The sequence below is a fragment of the Coffea eugenioides genome, chromosome 8 (assembly GCF_003713205.1).
Source record: "Coffea eugenioides isolate CCC68of chromosome 8, Ceug_1.0, whole genome shotgun sequence".
Classification (NCBI taxonomy): domain Eukaryota; kingdom Viridiplantae; phylum Streptophyta; class Magnoliopsida; order Gentianales; family Rubiaceae; genus Coffea; species Coffea eugenioides.
In genome coordinates, this window is record NC_040042.1 from 44,531,615 (window position 1) to 44,549,694 (window position 18,080).

Genomic DNA, 18,080 nt, shown 5'->3' on the forward strand with positions numbered 1-18,080 from the left:
ATTAGTTGCCAATGTCCAAATTAAAGTTAGTTTTAATTTGCAATTAGTAATTTTTTTTTTTTAAAAAAAATCGGGTCTTGATTTAAGAGGCACGTCCCATTTTAGGCTTGATGTTATGTAACCAGCTTTGCATTTCAATCCTCCAAAATAAATAAATAAAAAAATAAATAAAACAAAAATAAAAAGAGTAACGGGAAAACCTTTAAAATAGTGCTAAGAATTAATTTATAAGAAAAATAGGACACCCCGTAAAAAAACTTTTAACTTTTAAAACAACTAGAACCCTAGAAGCATGTTCCTTTTTGGCTCCAATTTTGGGCATGCATCAATTGTGAGTAACCTGACAAGAATTGATGGTTTGACTAACGAATTGCACCTGTGAATTTGAAGAAAGCTAAAAGTTTGCAGATTAAATTACAATACAGATAAAGATCAAGAAGTAAGATATTGAATATTTGGCGTAGAAGGAAAAAAGACTGAAAATTGACAAAGAAATATTGGGGACCATCAAAACGCTAATCAGAACAGATAAAAGTATTAAAGAAAACATTTTTCATCACCTGTATGCAAATCTTATCCAACTTGCATTACTCACCTCACCCATAAAATTTAACATGAAAATCTTATCCTTTTTTTATTTCCGTTTAGCCTGTTACATCTAGAAGCCATTTGCATGGCCTGCACCAATTTATTGTCTGAAATTATTTGCATGCTAATTCCTACCCTTCTTAAATTTTCTCCCTTCTTTTTTGTCGGAATTTTTTTATATTGCATCAGAGGTTTGTACCATCATGTACTATAAAACCAATTCCCCAAATTTCTAATGTGCAACTTTAATATCTCACAAATTAGCTTTTGATGCATAATTTCATAGCTTGGGTTTGGTTGAATTTTGTATCTTTCATCGCATAGATATTTATGGAACTGCCCGTACATGTAATCAAATATGAACCGATGGTTCGTGATTCACAGTGTAATCTTTCTTATTTTGTAACACTGTTAAATCTAAGGATTTTTCATATGAGATTTACCGTGGTATGTTCTATATAATTTCTGTCATTAGTGCAGCTTTTTTTGTCAAGTAAATCGTGCTTGACGATTTCCGGCTACTTTACTTCTGTTTTACAAAATTAACTTCCATGATTCGCCTTCGCTCAATATAAAAGTTATAATTAAAAACAAAGTTGTTTAGTTAAAGATAACGTGATGGTTTATTCGCCACACCTAACTGTCAAACTATGTTTAATTTTCCAATTCATAACCGCCGTTCTAATGCCTGCCTCAATCCTACATTAGTTTATCTTTGTTAAAAGTTCCAAGTCGGGATTTCAGAGAAGTATATCCTTAATTCCTCATCAGACAGAACCTCAGTGGAACAACAATTCCAACTGCTCTGATTATTTATAACGATACTGGATTAGTTGGTCTTCGTATTGGAGGTTTTTTTTTTTTTTTTTTTTTTAATTTAAAAAAAGGTCACTCCAGAGTCTAGGGTTTGGTTTCGTTAAGCTGCTAAATCACACATACCACACAACGGGTCTCAAAGTATTCCATACCATTCCTCATATGTACATGTCAGGTTTCTTGATGAAAATCTTGAAGATAGATAATATTAAATGCTTAGGAGGGCAAATTTGATGTATCGTATTTTTTTTTTAACAAAATATATTTTAACGGGAGAAGAGTAAAATTTAAGAAGCAAGAGAAGGAGAGTGGAGAATTAGAATTCAGGTTCTCGAAATGAATTATGAATCCACGCATCGTGTATCAAGCAAAACTTTTAAGCATCAATTGCAAAAATCCACCTTGCTTGAGAATCACATTTGATGAAAACAAATACTTACAAGTCATTATAAAAAAGTTAGTCTTGGAAGCAAACATCTAGAAAGCTATTACTTAGCACACAAGTTGCCAAAAAACGATTTAGTACAATTGAATATTAGGTCTACATGGTAGCAATGTTGATACGAGAACTCCTTTCAGAATCACATCAACTTCTCAAACTTCCAAGTCCCTAACACAAATGTGGAATTAAAATTCCCTATTCTAGCAACTTCTAGCTATCACTTCTTACACCTTGAGCGTTTCTCAATTTGTACTTTGAGCTTAGCGTTCAACTTTTCATATGACTTGGTTGGTAAAAAGCAAATAAGAGAGATCTCTCCACTTTAAAATCCATAAAAGCAATTAAGATTTCATTAAAGAGTGCTAGGTGGGACTTAGGAAGTTAGGTTAAGGAAGTACTCTAAAAGCAAGACAGAATAATAAATGTAAAAAAAAATGTGCAATTTATTTGTAATTCACACATAAAATCACTAGTGTTAAATAAGATTGAGATTCCAAGAGTTCAATTAACTATCATCCACTACGAGTCTATGCTACCTATGTTTTAATTTTCATCATATTATTAGTGACTTATTAGGTATAATGTTGTTGTTTAGTTATAATCTATCTTCATCTATTGATCCCAATATGATTTTGTGTACTCAAATTTTTTTTAAAAAAATTAGTGCCTAGTGAACAGCCCTGTTTGGATTGCCATTTTCTGCCAGAAAATTGCGTTGTTTTTCGTGATCACATTTCCCTATTACCTTTTTCTTTCATATACATTAAATCGCTACAGTAATTTTTCCATGAAAAATGATGGAAAATGCAATCCAAACGGGCCGACGGAAATTTTTTTTTGATACACTACTTAGAAAAAGGAAAGATGAAATAAGATCAAAGGCAAAATCAAATTAATTACCTAAAATTTCTTGCCTACTAGTCCTGGAACGAAAAAAGAAACCATACATTTTCTTTTTTGTGAAGCCATACTTAAGGGAAGTGTTCTCGTCGTCGTCACAATTCAGTTGAGAAAATCTCGGCCCGACCCGCCTGCCGGCCCAGCCACACTTTCCCCCTTTTGTAGTCTCGCCGGTCTCCCTCTCTTAAACCTTTTCCTCACCCCTTCCTTCTTTCGTCTAAATTTTCTCTCACTATACAACGTTTCTCCCTCTAGAAATATATTATAGATTGTGGGTGTGAATTGACAAAATTCAAAATAAATTCTGAAAAATGGCGGAGTCTTCAACCTTGGCATCGACGGCGGCAGCTGCACCGGAGGAGCAAAAAGGCGGCGATAATGAAGAAATGATGCATAAAACTAAAGTCATTCAATTCTTGGGCCGAACAACTCCCATCATTCTTCAAAACGACAATGGCCCCTGCCCTCTGCTTGCCATCTGTAAATTTCTTTATCTCGATTATATATATATATATTTTATTGTTTTTGTGTTTTTTGGGTTAATTCTTCTCCCTCTGTTCACAGAGGGTTTTAGGCTTTACATATTTTTGTGAATTTTATTGGTAATTGTTGCAAGAATATGTTTTTTTTTTGTTCTTTTTCCCGTTTTAGAATGCTGTGTTGTCAAAATTGTGGAACATAGGTCTGAACAATAAGTATGGAATTAATTTTGTTGTTTTCTTCTTCTTTAGAATTTTAACATGTTTGAACTTTAGCTTGGAATTTTTTATTTTTGCCTCAAATGAAATGCATATTTCAAGATTTTGAGATCTTGGTTTACTCGCTGAGTGAGGAAATAATTAGGTTGAATGATAAGTTGCATTATCAATGAAAAAGATTTGGAATTGTATGTGGATAAGTATCAGCTGAGTTGTAGGTTAGTAATTATGGATGCCACTCGTTTTTTGACAGAAGCAACTTATAGGTTACATATAGTTGAAGCAAGAAAAAAATTTTCCCGTTTAGTTGGGTCAAGAATGGCATGTAAGTTTCAAGACTTTGAGACATAGGCATAGGGTTTGAACAAGGAGTTAATTTGATCAATAATATTTCCAGTTTGATTTCTTAACTTGACTTGATGATAGAGGTATTTCTATTTAATTGTAGCTGGAAATAATAGGCCATTGTCTCTATAACTGGAGCCAAGCCTTCCTTTTTTGGTGGAAGAAGAAGATTTTTGGTTCATGTTATCATGAATAAAAATTTTTTGGTGAAAAGTTTTGTAGCATGTCGTTAAGGCGTTTTTTATTTTTTGCTTTTGCATAGCGGTTTCTTTGTGAATGGTCAGTTCTTCTGCGCTGCTATTTTTTATTTGCTTTATGCCATGGTTTCTATTGCACTTCTGTTGGTTAAGTACATGGTTAAGGTGATAAATAAAAAATAGAGCTTGTTCCTATTTTTCAGCCTTTGACAATAGATCCGTGGTTTACTGGTTAGTTATTTTAATCAAGAAAGGTTAGGATACTAAGTCTGTGGATATTCATGATTCTGCCATGAGATTTGAGCAACTTCTTTATAGTGATTCCATGTGTTACATGATTTTCTTCATAGGAGTTAATTTTAGAATGTCTAGCAACTACATCATTCTACTTCTTTGTTGGTTTTTTTCTCCCTTGTTTTTAAAATTTTTTTTTTTAATTTGGGGGAGGGGTGCTTTTGCTTGGAATGTCTTTTTGGTTTTAATGGTTAATTACAAGTTTTGCTGATATAATCTGTATGGCTTGTGTGGTAGGTAATGTTCTTCTCTTAAAGAATAACTTGAGCTTGAGTCCAGATATTCCAGAGGTTTCACAGGAGAAATTGCTTTCGCTTGTTGCTGAGCGATTAATCGACTCAAATTCCAATATCAAAGTAACTTCTTTCTGTTTCATTACATTAATTGCTATTTGTTTACTTTTTAATTGTAACAGCTCCATTACTGTATGATTATGGATAAAAAATTTGGAAATAAATAACTTGACTGAAAAGAATTTTGTGTTCTCTATTTATTGAAGGTTGTTTGTTCTTTTTGTTTCTTATTCTTTATAATCCAAGTGAAACCATACAAATGTAAGTTCTCTCTGTTGGTTTTGGTTCAATTTTTCAGGACAAAGATGCAGGATACGTTGAAAATCAGCAACAAAACATTGCTGATGCCATTGATTTGCTTCCTAGACTAGCAACTGGGATTGATGTAAATATAAAATTCAGGAGGTAAATGATGGCCTTTTTTATGTCTATGTAGGTTTACTTACCTTCTTCTTAATTTTTTTTTTTTAAAAGTTGCACTGTTGTGTAACTAATGCATTTTTATCATTCAGAATTGCTGATTTTGAATTTACTCGGGAATGTGCAATATTTGATCTACTGGACATTCCACTCTACCATGGTTGGATAGTTGATGCCCAGGTATTTGTAGGTGAACTTAAAGCACTTTTTCCTTATATAATTTAAATGTGTATTGTGTGTAATTTGGAAATGCAAAGAGCAGTTTTCATTAGTTTGATTCAAGATAGATTAAAACCTGAAAGTGAGTTTAGACATCAAACTGCTGTTTTGTTAAGAATTTCGGTATATTTGGTACCAATTACATTGAGTGATTAGCTTTAGCGCTAAAGTTAGAAGGTGAAACTTTCCATTAAGTATTCTCCCATGCTGGACATATCTTCTCCTGAAGATTTGGAAACTTTCCAGCCTTCTGTACAAAAAAAAAATGTATGTTTGGAGTTAATTCATTGGAATTGCTGATTCATTTTCTCACATGTACAATCATGGATTGACTGTCACTGTAATACTGATTTCTAAAGTGATTGCACCAATACATTGTAAGATAACTTTGCAAGTATTCAGGGCAAGGAAACTTGATTAATTGTGTCCACATTGCTCCAGGAATGAGCTATGAACAGCAGGGTATTTGTATTATGTGCTTAATCTTTTGAATTATTGCCTTGATCTAGGCTTCTGCTTCTGATTAGTGTAGAAATGGTAGTGTAAGCTTCGTGGATGAGATTTTCTTGCAGATGCTTTTCAATTTTTGAAAAAGGGAAATTAAGAACTTGCTGGATACTAGTTTTCAGTATCAGCACAAAAAATTAATGGTTACTGTACTCAAGGTTATCTTAGTCCAGACATTTATTTCTTTATGGCACTCAAAGTGGACAAAAAGGGCTAGTTGTTCTCTTGGCATGCATTTACCTTTATTCACATCTCGATTTGCTATTAAGCGTGTCTCTGCTCGCTTAATTTTTACATTAAGCTTCTCAATTTTTGCTAACATATTACCCATACTTTCTTTCCTGTCGCTTGTCAGATTGTCTCCTTTCTTTTTAATGCCTTTTGTTTCTGCAGTAACTTACTCCTTTCTATCCTTTCTGGAAGGATTTGTTAAATTAATATCTATGTGAGCTTGAAGCATTGTTTGTTCATGTCTACCAGGATGTTGATACTGCAAATGCAATTGGCTCCAAGTCATATAATACGCTTATGGGGGAGCTTGTTGCCCTTGAGACGCAAAATATGGAGACGCAACATAAGAAAAATTCTGAAGAAGATTGTGTTGATTTTGCTGCTGCGACAACTGCAACTCTTGGAGTTCCATCTCCATGCCTCTCAAGAGGTAGATCATTTGATGATGCTCCTATTTCTCTTCCTGATCACCTCATAGGAAGAAAAGGAGACATTGAAGAAGAACAAGAACTGATGAGAGTCTTGAAATTGTCAGTGTCAGAAGTGCCTACTTCATCAGCTGATGTTCCATCTGCTAATAAGCCAAATTCATCTATTGTTACAGAAGCGAGTTCAGATTTCAAGCAGTCTGGACCAGTTTCTTTAATTGGAACATTAGAAGAAAATGTGTTTGATGGAAGTAAAATGTCTTGTCCTGATGAAGTGACAGTTTCTAGCAATTTTGAGACCTCAAGCAATCACGACTTTGACCCAAGAGGTTCTGAAACAGTTTGGCAGGATGCTGTATGTTTGCCCTCAAAGACAGAGCCGGAGAGATCTTGTATCAAATCAATTTCAGGAGAATCTGAATATAATACTGTGGTTAAAGTTGTTGAAGATTGTGGTAGTAATACCTTGGTCAATATTGGAAGTGAAGCTAATCAATCTTCTTCAAGGGATGCTTCTTCTGCCGCTGGAACTAATGTACATAAACCTGGAAAAGATGAAGACAATCAGACCTTGTCATGTTCCATTTATGAAGTTGATGAAGTAGAAAATGAGCGAAATGGTCGTGAAACTTTTGATCCCTTCAGTTCATTGACTCATGCTCCCTGTACTGATTCATTAAATGACAGAACAGATAATGTAGATGAACATCAAGTTTTTATTTCCAATGTTGATACCAGTGAACCTATTTACGAAGGTGAGGAGAGCATATTGGAGTCAACAGATACAACCCATCAAAACCGAGAACCTATGTACGAGGGTGAGGTGGTCCTTGCAGAACAAGGAGACAGAAGTTCTATAGAAGTTTGTGATGCAAAGAAAGATCAAATTACTACTAAAGAAGGTAATGGAATGCTCCTGACAGATGGAGTGGTCTCAATTTTTATTGCACCACTAAGACATGCATTCTTGTTTCCCTGTTTTGCTTCTGCTCTCCATCCCCTCCCTCTCTCTGTTATGGTGCAGAATATATTTACTTAAGCTCTAATTAATTTTCTTTAGGGGAACTGATTCAGAATTTTTTGAAGAACAGTGCTAGTCAGTTGACTATATATGGGTATGTTGGTTTTGTGGTTTTTTTTTTTAACAGATAATCAATATGTTTTACTTCAATGGAGGTAAGAATTGGAACTTAACTTTGGTCTGATGCATTTTGTGTCTCCTGCAGCCTGTTTTGCTTGCAAGAGGGATTAAAAGAACGTGAGCTTTGTGTTTTCTTCCGGAATAATCATTTCAATACCATGTTCAAGGTCAGTCTTTGATGTTTTTATTGTAATGTCTTTCACTATTACCAATTTCAGCGTACAACAACTTTTATGTGATACTGGAATATAGTTTCCCCTATATAAGTAAATTTGACTATGCTTCTTGACAGTGACATCAGTTGCTCTTGTACCTATAATGATGTAATGTGCAGTTTGAAGGGGAATTATATATTTTGGCTACAGACCAAGGTTACATCAATCAGCCTGATTTGGTTTGGGAAAAGCTGAATGAGGTAGGGGGCTGAGACTGTTAGTAATAAATTTCTTTTTATCTGACTTCATGTCTCATTCTAATCATAGCCTCAAAGATGTAAACGTAAGATAATATTGAATTGAAGTGAACCTTCTTTTGTAATAAAACATTACCTGCTGAGTGACTAGAATACACATAAAATTAACATGCATTAAAATTTTAATTGATTTTTCTTTGTTTTTTAAGACTTGATTTCTAGAATAGCAAATAATACCCTTGTCCTAAAAAGCCGCAAAAATGACCAGATCCCATTCTATTGTTAGTGTTATACTGTAATGTGAGTGAAATAGAACCTGAGTTTGTTATGCCATTACCATATCAAATCTTTTGGTTGACATTGATATGCAAACTGCCATCTAGATGTACCTGCTCCAGTTGCTTTTTAAAGTTACTTGGGCATTGTATCTAGGGTGGAGTACATTTGTTAGTTCTTTTAAGTTGTTCCTAGGAAATAACTTTAGAGCTCTCCTAGATGTATGTAGTGTCTGTGCTTGTGACTAGGAGGAGATCTAATGTCCAGTTTTATACTGGGGAAAGTAGTCAATTATGTCATCATAGTCTCCTCCACCGTCGAGGAAAGCAAAGGATTGAATGTCCTGCAAGCCACCTTCAAGATTAATTCTAATTTTGAGATTAAAGCCTTTACACTCTAAACTGTTCTCTCATGAGATGCATGTGTGCAATAGAAGCAGAAAATAGAGTAATTCATTCTGTGCAAGTACTGGAACTTTTGTCAATTTGCATGTTGTATTTGTATCTTTTCTGAGTTCCAAGTGTTGATTCGATTAGAAACTCTCGAGAGTCCTGACCAAGCTTTTCCTTTTGAGCTTTTATCTGAAAGATCTGTCTGTGCAAAAATCTTTTCACAGAAGCATCACTTGTTTGGTTGTCTGTGATTCCATTATTTAGGTAAATGGGGACACAGTGTACATGACTGGTAACTTCAAGGAGTTCAAGGTGGAGAATCATGGCAACAACTCATGGGATGAACAGAATGCTATGGCCAGTACTGCTGTATGTAGTTTTGCATTCTTGTTCTGTTGATATAGCTTTTGTAGATTGCTGGTGTTTCCTCTATTGACTTCTTTCATCCCTTTCTTTTTCCTAAACTGAATTGTGAATTCTTTTGCAGGACTACCTAGCAAGCATGGACAATTCCATGCAGGCAGATTCAAGTTTCAAGTAATTATCTGAACACCGTACACTTTTTACCTTTTTCCTTCAGAATTCTTAATCATACTTTTGTAGAATAGGTTTAAGTGGACCTTTCACTTGGATGATCTGTCTGTGTGAATATGTGCGAGAGTGGGTATGGTTTGATGGTTGTGTTCTGTATATTTGTGTTTAATTATGCATCTCCTGGGTGATGCTGGACCTTTGCTCCACTTATTTATGCTGATGAATTTGATTGCCATTCCTTTTTCGTTCTTCTATGGTTGTGCCTTAGTTGATTACTACTGTGACTTGATGTTTATCAATTTTGTCCATCCTTGAATTTGGACTTTGAGAATATTGCTTTAAAGGTTTTAGTAATCATGGGACCATTTCTATTTTCCTTGGGAACAACTATAGCAGCATCAAGATTAGGAATTGGTTGACTTTGTGGCATTTTTTTTTTTTTGGGACTAGCGGCTTGAATCTTTTATTGCAGTTGTCATCTTATTTTTCCTGAAATGAAAGGCTTACTGGATTTCTGTAGTGTCTTCTCAAACATGTTGTGGTTAATTGGCTCATGTATCTATTTACTAGGTAAAAGAATTTGTGAGGGTGATATCTTGATCTCAAGGTATATATTTTGCTTTTGACAGTTCCGATTTGCAACTGGCAATTGCCCTCCAGCAACAGGAATTTGAGCAACAGACATCACAGCGGCAAAATAATTCACAACCACCCTCTGTGGGTGGTGGTAGGTTGGTTACTGGACCTCAGGTACATTATGAAATTCTCCTCCTATTTCCTACTCTGAAAAATTTTTTGAAAGAGTTTGTGGTGATTAAGAACTTCTATCTGCTGTTCTAGATTGTGTTGACATGATTTAGCTCAAGTTAATGCTTTGACTTGTGGTCTTCAACTTGTGCCAAAAAGTAAAACAAGCTGCAATAATATGGATTACTGGATTTCCTGCTTCTCCTAGGATTGGAAAACTACTCAGATAATTATGAAGGGATTTGCAGCTATACTTGTCATTTGTTTTTTCACATTTTTGCGCCTTTTCCTTCGTTTTCCTTCTGATCTTATTGGCAGTAATTACCAAATTTTCTAATGAGCTTTGTCCAAAATGTCTCACAAGGTTGTCTTTAACTTCCCTACATGGATCCTCTCTTGCATATTTGCTCTAATTAATGAGTATGTTGATGATTAGATATGAAATCACTTGGTAAAAGGAACTGTTACATGTGGATGGATGATTGTGTCTTGTAGGTTCCAAGGAACAGTGGGAAGTATGCATCTCAATCTCAATCTCAATCTCAATCTCAATCTTCCAGGCAGCAGGAGACAAAGTCATCCAAAGACAAGTGTGTTGTGATGTGAAAATTTGCTAACCGCAGACGACAAGACACTCGTAAATATTTTGTTTTGTAAATACTATAAAAACATGTATTGTCCTTTCAGGTCTAGCTTCTCTCTGTGTCTCTCTCTCTCTCTCTCTCTCTCTCTCCCTTTGTAAGTAAAGTACATGACACCACATTTTTGGTCTCGGCAAACAGAAAATTATTTTTTCTTTTTCTTTTTCTTTTTTTGGGGGGTGGGACCTAAGCAGAACTTCTGTAGAATCCTATTGGCAGATTTACTTTAGATTGAGATTTAGTTAGTTTCATCTGTTACGTATGTTTTGCTGAACCATTCTAATTGCTTTATTAGACTAAACAGATATGTTACTATTTACTGGCTTGCTTACTAGTAATCAAATCCAACTTGCTAGCATCCGGAAAAACAATAAAAAAAAAAAATTCAATGGCTAGTAAAATTAGCCATAAGCAACTAACCCAAGATAATTGTCTGAATTTGGTATCGTCGGTTCCAAAAATCCAATAATAGTTGGGTACAAGTCCATTGCTGAAGAAAAACTTTTTACAGTCAAATCAAAATTTCTTTGAGAAGAAACATAAAATTTTTTTTTTTACACATCTATTTTGAGAGTTTTCAAGAATTTGATCAACCAAAACTTAGGCAAAACACGATTCTAATTCATGTCATCGTGACATAATAATTATGGTATGAGTGCACGGTAAAGTTTTAAGTTTTGCAAACCAATAATATAATGGTTCAATTCATCGAGAGACATAATTGGATGCTAAATTTGAACATCCCAAAACATTGATTCATTGCATCACGACATAATTTTGGATAGAGCTTTTGCATAGATATCGTATTTATTGGAAATTTGCATATTAGGCAATACTATATTATTGTCCCTAATAGGAGTACAGGTTCACTTTCCATATTTGATGAAATTTTCTCAAGGGGGAAAAGATGTTAAAAAGGAAAGGAAGATAAAAAGACAATCTCTTCTTACGGTTGTACCTATATATATATATAGGAGTTGAAGGGTATAATTCTTTCATAACCAAAGATTTTGGACTAGAAAATTCTTGAGGGATTATATAGTATCCCATTTGAAAATGGAAAAACATTTGCCAAGTTTTTGCTTAGTTTTTTTCCTCATATTTTCATCAGGTAAATGTGTTGCTTTCAAAGTTAGAAAACCAACCATTTTTGGTGATAATAGTGAACTCTCTGCAAATATACTTAATGCTCTTTTTTTTTTTTCTTTATAGATATAAGAATTACTTAAATCTGATTAGCTAATATGTCTATTGCTCCGTACTCGAAAAATGTTGCAGTTAGTGGAAGTGTGGAACGCTGGCCATGGAATCAAGTTCTCCAATTACACAAGCAAGAAGATGCAGTTCTGTGGTGGGCATATGCAACTGGGAGTCTGGGAAGGATGCAATTGGACGCGTTGCAATGAGCAATGTAATAATGCATATTCCGGCCGCAATCCCAAAGCTTTTTGCCAACCAGGAGTATGCAGTTGCGAATATGATTGCTGGGATAGTATTCCTCGGATACGACGGGTTTTCGGGTTAGCGGATAATTTTGTCCACCCCTAGTATCCTATATGTAAAATAAAGATGCACTTCTGGTCTGAGGTGCTATCTGCAATGACCAATGTAAGAGTACATGCAGTTGCGAATGTGATTGCTAGGATCGTATTCTTATATGCGCATGAAGATAGAGTATAGATAATATTTATGATTTATTTTGCAAGACAAAGGGTCTATCTCTAACAGTTTTCTCATGTCTTATTTTAAACATCCACAATAAATTGAAAAATACCCAAAATGCATAAAAATACCTTAAGAAATACCTAAATTTAAAACACACCAAACAAACATTGGTGTATCAGAAATGCAATATTTCCCTCATAAAAACAGGCTCTTCCATCCAAAACTGCACCAAGACGACTCCCAAAATCTCAGCCACAAATAACAGAATTATCAAAATCATGCCAACATAAGCGACACCAAGAAAACCAAGAATCACCTTCTTCAGCAAGACACAGATTCAATCGACCACCTTGTAAAACATATCAGCTTGCAATATTATCAGCTTTGTGAACCAGTCTAACGTAGAATTTTCGACTGGAAAACAATCCTTCACCGATACATACTCTTCCTTTTCCATCATTGATTTCTTTGCTGTGGTAGAAATATTATTAGCCATCCCAGCTGCAAGTTGGAATCTTGCTTTATAGTTTGCTGCATACATTTAAAATATGGCCCTGGTATGCAAAATTATTCATTCTAAGTGAGTTGCATTACACGTGAACTATTATAGTGTCATGATTATCAACTGCGTTATTAGTATTCCTGAAGATTGCTCTTGGACATAGTGGAAAATGCTTAAGATTAACACATTATTCACCCCACATAGATTCAATGTACTATGATTCATTTCTGGAATTGAACCTTGTTTTTTGATGCTTCAGGGTCATAAGTTGTATCAATTGAGTAAAAAATGACATTCTATAAGATGTTTATGGTGGGGGCTTCTGCAGTATTGCTACTCCTCATCATTCTGGGAATCATTCCGAAGCATCATCACCAATCTTTTCCACCATCATCGCTGGAAAAACCACGATTGCTGGATAATTATACCATGGCATTAAATAAGGCCCTCTTGTTTTTTGATTCACAACGCTGCAAGTGAATTCTACCTTTTACTTTCTTATCATGTAAAATATTCAATTAAAAATTCCCCTTAGTGCTTCAGTTTTTTATGACAGCTAGTGCTTCCACGCGACAATAACATATCATGGAGGGGGAACTCTTGCACACGGGATGGCCTTACAAGTTACAACAGCTCATAAAAATTTGGTCGGGGGATACTATGATGCAGGTGATGCTGTAAAATTTAATTTTCCTGCATCATTTGCGATGACGATGTTGAGTTGGAGTGTCATCGAGTACAGAGCACAGTATGAGGCTGCTGGTGAGCTTGACCACGTCAAAAACATTATCAAGTGGGGGATTGATTACTTCCTCAAGTGCTTTGCTTCAGAATCTCCTATAGATCATATAGTAGCACAGGTAACTTAGTTTAATTACAGAATTATACACGATAAGGAATATGAATATGAACCGATTCTATTTCTTTGGATTGTATTATCTCTATAAATTTGTCATTTTTTGTTTTACTTTTTCTTTTCCTAACAGGTAGGACTTGGTGGTTTCCCAATGGCACAGCCAATCCCCAATGATCACTACTGCTGGATGCGTCCGGAGGATATCGACTATCCTCGACCAGTCAGTACGTGCCAGAGTTGCTCAGACCTTCCAGCAGAAATGGCAGCTGCATTGGCTTCTGCATCATTGGTTTTCGGGGACAACGTGACATATAGTGAGAAACTCGTTCATGCAGCAAAATCGTTGTTCCAATTCTCCATGGACCATCCTGGAACATACAGTATCCTAGGCTCTGATGCTGCTAAATACTATGATTCTACAAATTTCCATGATGAGTATGTCTGGGGTGCAGCTTGGATGTATTATGCGACAGGTGACCCTTCATACATTGAGTTTGCAACAAAGAAAGACAACGCTGATTTTTCTGGAGAGTTTGGAAGGGTCACAGACTATGCTGGACTTAGCTGGGACAACAAGATTGCCGGGGCTTTAGTAAGTAGATAAATTATTTTTTGTTGCTTTGAAAGATGATGTGCCGAACTGTTATTAAAATGATGTTTTTCTCTTTCTAGGTGCTTCTTAGCCGTTTGAGAATATTTTTGGGCCGTAGTTATAAAGAAGTTCTCAAGGTATATCATGAGCAAGCAAACTTGTTTAATTATGTGCTCATATCTGCCACTCTCTTCCCAGTTTAGTAGAACAAGAGGTATTACAGTCTTACCATTAAACTCGTTCACTTTTTAAAATCATATTTGGATGTTTGACTTAGTTTTATCCATATGTTATTAAGGGGGCCTGATCTTAATTAACCAAGAAGATCCCCATCGTCTTCAGTATGTCGTGAATGCTGCCTTCTTGGCAGCTTTGTATAGTGACTACTTAAAAGTTTCAGAGACACCAGGAATTTTGTGCGGTTCAGATTTTGTCGCCAGCGGGTGTCTTGAGAAACTTCTCCAAAAACCAGGTCAGAATAACTTTGTTTTCTTTTTGTGAGATTCAATGCTTCATACATGTATTAGTAATCAAAGGAGGAGAGTATGGATCCCAAGAAAAAATTTCCTACAACCTCCCAATTTTGTATGTAAAAATCAACAAAAACCCATTTGGTTGATAATGTGCTCCATTATTTATTTGAACAGGTTGATTATATCCTTGGAAAGAATCCTCAGAACATGAGCTATGTTGTTGGTTACGGCATTAAATATCCTTTGCATGTCCATCATAGAGGTGCATCCATCCCTCATAACGGCATTAAGTACAGTTGCACTGGAGGATGGAAATGGAGGGATACACCAAAGGCAAATCCAAATACCATTGTTGGAGCTCTGGTGGCTGGTCCTGACGAGAATGATGGCTTTAAGGACAACCGGAGGATGATGAACTACACGCAGCCCAGACTGGCAGGGAATGCTGGTTTGGTGGGTGCTCTTGTTGCCCTATCGGGTGATGGGAGCATACGAATCAACAAAAGTAGTATGTTCTCATTTGTGCCAGCAGCAAAGTTTCCACCTCCACCACCGCCCCCAACTCCTTGGATTCACTAATAAGTTTAGTGTTGCATTTGTGAAATTGAAGGTCACATTTTATTGGTTTTTGGACTGACCGACCCAATATCATGAAAATCGCAAGCAATTGTTCAATCTTTTTGCCATCACTTTCTTGATATTGCTCCATTAGGATACTATATCTCTAGGATGAAAGAGAAATTACTGCCCGTCACCATTTTTCGACTTAGAAAATTTCTGAAAATAAATTTAGAAAAGGAAGGTTAGTAAAATGTTCTAAACTATAAACCATCCAGATCTGCCAAAGTTCCCAAAATATTGTCTGAAACAAAACGGAAAATGGACAAACTTACACCATTTATATTACTTCTATACTTTTGTCAGTAACCAAAACACTGCAGAAGCTCAACCTATAATTACTCAACAACGCCAGCAAGAATATATGGCACTGGGAAGCAAAAAAATTGTAAACCTAAGGAAACAGCATGAGAAAATGGAAAATGTAATGAAGATTCTCGTTTTATGAAACCAAAAAGAATTATATAAACGTGAAGAAGAAGACTTTGAATAGTCTAAGTACTTGTCTTGAATGATCAAGCACAAAGAATTTGTAGTTCATGTTGATCTCCCATCCCAACCAAGAAGCAGATCTTTAGTCTCTGGAATAGCTGAGTAAAGAGATACATAACATCTTCCATTTCTTTCTTCGTCTGCATATGGGTAGAGGGATAATTTTGTTCAAGTGTGTGTGTGTGTGTGTTGTGTTGCAGGAGGGGGGGCCAGTCATATGAGCTTTAGAATTTAGGTATTACCCACATGTATACATACTGAACAAAAAATGGGGAGAGAAATTAGTAAATGCTAATGACTTCATCCTGAAGCATTTTCAGCAGTTTAATAAGATCATATATTTCACCATAAAGGAATGTGGAATTCAATCTTTAGAAAAGGGGTAATGAACTCAAGCCATTTCTTACCTTCCAAAGTTTCAGAGTCATAATTTATTTGTCCTATTTTTCCCACATTTCACGAAGAAAGGAGAATGATTCAATCTTCAATATGTAATGAGAAGGTGGTTTGTCTTTAAATGATCCCAGAATGCCTGCAAAATAAGCTATCTAAGGCTGCATTGGCAAGACTTGTGGGGTAGAGAAAGGAGCGGAGTAAGGGAGAATTCAGTGAGGAGGACTGGGTGGGACAACAGGCGGATGAAATTTGGTAGGAAGAATTGGAAGAATTCGATGTTTTTGCGGTGGAAGAGAGAAAAAACTATCGCATCTGAACGGAGAACGAGAGGCAGGCCAACCACTATATGGGCCTGAGAAGGATATGTAGCACAAAGGTCACCAAAGTTAGATTGTTCTTGGGCTCGCTACAATTTATTTGTAGTCAATACTAAGCGTTCCGGTGAATGGAATGTTGTGTGTAGAGGATGATATCTGCCTCACCATGTGTATATAGGCCTGTTATTAGAGCCCCTTACATGTCTAGCCTCGTTTACAATTTCTGGTGTTTGCATTGAATAAGAGTGTAAACGAGTCTAATCAAGTCGAACCCTCTAATATTCAAACTTATTTGATTATTTTGATCAATTTCAAATTTTATTCAAATTTGACTTATTTATTTGTTGAACCGAACTAGAACTAGCTTGTTATCGACTTTGATAGGGCTGCAATCGAACTGAACTACTGGCAAATAGCTCGTGAGCAGCTCGGTCAAAAACTTGACTTGAACTCGGGTTAATCGAGTTCGAGTGCCTCGATAAAGTAAGCAAGTCGAGTTCAAGTATCCAGAAGGATTGCTCGAAAGCTCGTCGAGGCTTATCGAGTTTTTTAATTTTAATTCTTTAATATATTATTATTATAAAATTACTCTTATACTCAAAAGAGTTGTTGAATTTACGAAATGTTGCAGGTCGTATAAAAATTTTTAAAGGGAAATAATGTCTTTTCGCTCAAAAATTGTCAAAAAAAATGAAATTTTCTAACTCAAACTCGATAAGGCTCGCATTGACTCGAACCCATGCGTGTCGAGCTCGAGCTCCAATAATACTCGAGCACGTTTCTTGCATGTTGAGTCGAGCTCGAGTATGGCAATATTCGAGCTCGATTCGATTCGATTCGATTACATCTCTAGATTTTGAATATTATCAAACATAAAACGCTGTTCAATCTTTATTTGACTAGTTGACAAATCAAATTTGAACAAATTCTAGTATCAAGTAGTTTGATTCATCTTTCATCCCTGTTATTGAATTATGAAAGGCCAACAACTGTAGGATTGAGTTTCTCCACAATTTCAGTAGTGATACCATGATTGCAGAATAAGGTTAACGGCGATAGATAGTAGTACTGTGTTTTCAAATTAAAGGGAGGAGATTTAATGGATATTGGACGCAAATTTTAACGTGTCAAAATATTTGTGGTTTTGTACATATATTGTTATAACAGTGACTGCACAGACTGCAGTTGAAACCCATAATTGCAGAAGCCCTAGATTCGTAGCACCAGCACAAGAAATAGAAGGAATGTAAACATGTTACCCGCTCTCAACATTTTGTGGAAAACTTATATACAAGTCTAATTTTGTAACAATCAAGGCATGAACGTGTTGTTACCTCGTCTAACTAGAAATGATTCTCTAGTGCCATCCTTTCTGATGGATCTATCTCAGCAAAACTATTGGCACTGTTTACATATTGATATGAAAATGGATGTCGTGACGATGTAATTTGCATTTTTCGTCCAAAATTACAGTAATTTGAGCAAGACAAGGGTATGCCGCCATCTTCCCTTTCTGTGTTGGAAACATGACATGTTCTGGATTTGCGTTATCATACGAATGTGGTGTATTATAAATTAAAAAGGTAGTAACATGTTTTTTGGTATATATAACAGGGAAAAAAAATCCCATTTTAAAAATCCTAAGTAT

The 18,080-nt window shown here is 35.5% G+C and overlaps 1 protein-coding gene and 1 pseudogene across 2 annotated transcripts; both read left to right on the top strand.

The window, feature by feature from the left end:
* The first annotated feature begins 2,874 nt into the window (after nucleotides 1-2,874).
* On the top strand, nucleotides 2,875-10,783 carry LOC113781694 (ubiquitin carboxyl-terminal hydrolase MINDY-1). 2 transcript variants are annotated; one of them, XM_027327665.1, is made up of 13 exons: nucleotides 2,875-3,226; nucleotides 4,518-4,636; nucleotides 4,872-4,978; nucleotides 5,086-5,173; nucleotides 6,200-6,998; nucleotides 7,134-7,280; nucleotides 7,439-7,493; nucleotides 7,605-7,686; nucleotides 7,854-7,934; nucleotides 8,864-8,968; nucleotides 9,087-9,136; nucleotides 9,763-9,883; nucleotides 10,376-10,783. In XM_027327665.1, the coding sequence occupies exons 1-13, from the start codon at nucleotides 3,058-3,060 to the stop codon at nucleotides 10,484-10,486; spliced, it is 2,034 nt and encodes a 677-aa protein (XP_027183466.1). In that variant the 5' UTR covers nucleotides 2,875-3,057; the 3' UTR covers nucleotides 10,487-10,783. The 2 variants fall into 2 exon arrangements, with proteins under 2 accessions (XP_027183466.1, XP_027183465.1); XM_027327664.1 differs by having other exon boundaries at nucleotides 6,200-7,280.
* A 1,041-nt stretch (nucleotides 10,784-11,824) lies between these two features.
* LOC113780873 lies at nucleotides 11,825-15,188 on the top strand (annotated as a pseudogene).
* The last annotated feature ends 2,892 nt before the right edge of the window (nucleotides 15,189-18,080 follow it).